The sequence below is a fragment of the Bidens hawaiensis genome, unplaced genomic scaffold (genome assembly GCF_021521415.1).
Source record: "Bidens hawaiensis isolate Kalapana, Puna unplaced genomic scaffold, B.hawaiensis_p1.1 tig00010384_1, whole genome shotgun sequence".
In the NCBI taxonomy this organism is placed as follows: domain Eukaryota; kingdom Viridiplantae; phylum Streptophyta; class Magnoliopsida; order Asterales; family Asteraceae; genus Bidens; species Bidens hawaiensis.
Genome location: NW_027491789.1, coordinates 330,794 through 334,032, shown reverse-complemented (window position 1 = coordinate 334,032; position 3,239 = coordinate 330,794). Strand labels below are relative to the sequence as shown.

The following is a 3,239-nucleotide window of genomic DNA, read 5'->3' as shown; positions in this document are numbered from 1 at the left end:
TTAACCCTAGATCTTCGATAGAGTTACTAATATAGCCCACTTTGCACTCAACTGCAGTAGATACACGACATTTTTTACGTATTTTGGAACTGCTTGAAACTGCATGTAACCTCCGCTTCTAGAAGCAATTTTTTTAGTTTAAACGGTTAAGATCTTGTTTCATAACGATTTGACGGCTGAGATTACTCCAAATTCAGTTTTTCCCCACCGGGAACAATATATTATATAGTTTAGATAAATAACCAGTTGGGTACACGTGGGGAATAGAACACAGCTACATCTTCCAAATGGCCAGACTAAGATCAAGATCGGTGATCACAATCGGACATCGGAACATTGATGAAGTACGATCGATCTATTAGTAAGTATCAGTTATGAATTTTATGAATTGATCAACAACTTTGTTTCGTGTAATGCAATAAGAGTCTCACGCACAGTGTAACTTTGTTTATTGATATCACAATCATCTTCCATTTATGGGGAAAAGGTATATGAGGGCCCATTTTCATAGACGAGCTTGATGATAAGTTAAAAAGGATCTAGACAAAGAGATTAGTTAAAGGTATTATATTAATGTTAGTTTGATTAGTTAGAAATATAACAATAATAAGAGCTAGAATAGGATAATTAGTACGTCTTGGTTTATTTTAAATATCAAGATTTACATTCAGCTAGAATAGGATAATTAGTCTTAGTCTCCAAATTCCGGTTGTGTGTGTTTGTTTGTTTATTGACCTAGCTAGCCATCTAAAACCTTCATCATACGACACCAAATATCAAATACATGTAATGAGAAACATATATCTTACAAATAAACTTGGAAAGCGTAACAATTATTACAATCAATGACTTCGCGAACTTATTTTACAAATTTAACAAAAAACCAAAATACAACGTACTTTTTAAGGATCATCCGATTCATTTTGAGCAGTAACGTCCCATGAGAATCCTATTAGTTCCGCCCTGTGGTTCATAATCAAGTGTTATATATGGATAATAGGAAATCCGTATTAGAAAAAAAATTCTATCAAAATGAACTTACTTCAATTCTTGAAGAGGGAATATGATTTAGGGTCCGCTTAAATAAGCACGCCATTTGTTAATAAATGGCAAGTCGTCTGGATCCATACTTGGAACATGTCCGGAAGGGTCTTGAAGGGTTTTGATTATCTCCTTAGTCTCACCTAGAAGTCGAGCTGCAGCTTTGACACTGGCCTCTCTTTTCTCTATCACACTAGTATGGACTTTCATTACTATGACTTGGGGTAGGTTGGTGAGACATGCAACCATGATGTCAGCGATCCTTGATGACAATTCTTCAAAGAGTTTCTCGTGGCTTTCCTTGTCATTGATAATTGTTTGAGCGATATGAGACATTGAGTCGGCACAAATAGATATGTGTGTCCTCTCGTCCCCTTCTTTGATCTTGCTTTTAGCTTTTTCCAAGAACAATTGAACAATTTGCGGTGTTGTATTCCCTTGAGAAGCAATATCTTTCAACCTGAAACCTAACCATATGTGGTCAAGATCAACCTTTTTCCACAACATTTTTGCAGCCTTCTGAATGATTTTATAGTCATCAGTAGCATTGAGGTTTTCTTCTACAAGTGTAACGTATTCAAGACCTTCCCTCACACTTTTCAACAAGTTTTTACGTTCATCCTTTTGTATGTTAGGAAGAGTAGCAACAATGGTTGTTAAGGTTACCACCACTAGGCTCCAGCAATCTGGATGATTGGTATTGTCATACCTTCTAACTCCCTGAAAATCTTTAGTTGATTTTTCAATTATTAGCTTTTTGAGATTTTCGGGATGTTTTTTTTCGCTTTTCTGGATCAGTTGGTTGAAAGATTTTGAAAGACCATTCAATATTCTGTCAGCAAGCTCGATTTCATCTTCGAGTTGCAAAACAAAGTTGCTTTGTTTCAAGTTTTCGATTTTTTTCTCTGATGAACAAAACACAACTTGAAATAGCCACTTCAAAAAACGCAATCATATCGTAAACAAAAAGAAGATCAACACTATTATCTTGCATAATACCACAACTACCACCTGAAGTACTATACAAATGTTGAGAGCTAGATTTCTCAAATTCTTGACCACCTTGAGTGTGTGGCTTTGAGATGGTAGTGAAATACAACCATCTTTCCATTCATATAACTTTTGAGTCCAATATTTCTCTACTTTAAAGACATTAATATGGTTAAAAATGCTTTTGATGGAAAACTTAAAGCTTAAGGATGCAAAACATCTAATAAATGGTGCAATTGTACCAATTATGGCTCCCACAAATTGTACTAAGAGAATCGCTAACGTTGACCACTTATAATCTGAATTATACTTCTCTGAATCACTTAACTGATCTGCAAATAGTGCCCAACCCACAATAAGAAGGTGAAAGAGGGAGGTTAAAGCACATATTACCCACGTAGCAGCGGTTGTTGCAGGGCATGCTTGAATAAATTGGGGGCTGCTACTTCCTGCCATGATCCAGTAGTTGCTCACATGCTGTTGTAGCTTCTCAACTGTTAATTGATCACTTTCAGTTGATTTTGAAGCTGCTTTATGTTGTTGTTGGTATTTCGATTCTATAATCTGTTTGGATCCTAGAATCGCCAAAGATGAGCATACATATATTATCAACAACAAGAGTAGCATAGCCACATAAATTATCGCTACTGTGGTATAGAGAAAATCTGAGAAAACCGTTAAGCCATCAGGCGACTTAATTGTTTTGTTTGCAGTGAGAGCTTCAAAAGTCTTGTCATTGGGAATTTTTCCAACAACACCTGTACCTACTTCTATGCAAACATTGACCACCAAGGTGATTACCAGAACCCCAAAGCTGTGACGTTTGTCAAAAGCTCAGTGCTGCCCATTGTTGCTAAGGAAGGCAATAGATTAGCCATCATGGCGCACATAAAGGCCATGCTTCCGAGCTTTGCGGCTTGGTCCACATTACCAGGCATGTTACCACTTAGATCCACGGGTAACTTCATTGCAACAGCAATCACCACGAGAGAAAAAGCATTAACAGAAAAGTACTTACATGGAAACCATAGCTTTTTCCTTCTGAAACCATGCAATAAGTCTAAGCCATGCAATAAGTCAGCCACCATTGCAAGGATGCAATACAGAGATGCTGCAGCGATGTACAGCCCAATCATTTTCATTGGTTCGCAGTATTGGTCCTCCAGATCTACTTTATATATGAGTTTTTCGTAATTCTTGAACTCACT

General features: G+C 36.9%; 1 protein-coding gene across 1 annotated transcript; it reads right to left on the bottom strand.

Annotated features, from left to right (window-relative positions):
• Positions 1-1,068: 1,068 nt before the first annotated feature.
• Positions 1,069-2,658, bottom strand: LOC143535041 (uncharacterized). The gene is made up of 2 exons (XM_077029381.1): positions 2,041-2,658; positions 1,069-1,977 (listed from the first exon to the last, which is right to left on the bottom strand). The coding sequence occupies exons 1-2, from the start codon at positions 2,656-2,658 to the stop codon at positions 1,069-1,071; spliced, it is 1,527 nt and encodes a 508-aa protein (XP_076885496.1).
• Between the last annotated feature and the right edge of the window lie 581 nt (positions 2,659-3,239).

Excerpts from the sequence above, each read along its gene's own strand:
- LOC143535041 (XM_077029381.1), bottom strand. The coding sequence starts at position 2,658 with ATGCTACTCTTGTTGTTGATAATATATGTATGCTCATCTTTGGCGATT. Across the intron at positions 1,978-2,040 it reads TACTTCAGGTGGTAGTTGTG|TGGCTATTTCAAGTTGTGTT; the intron begins GTATTATGCAAG and ends CGTTTTTTGAAG.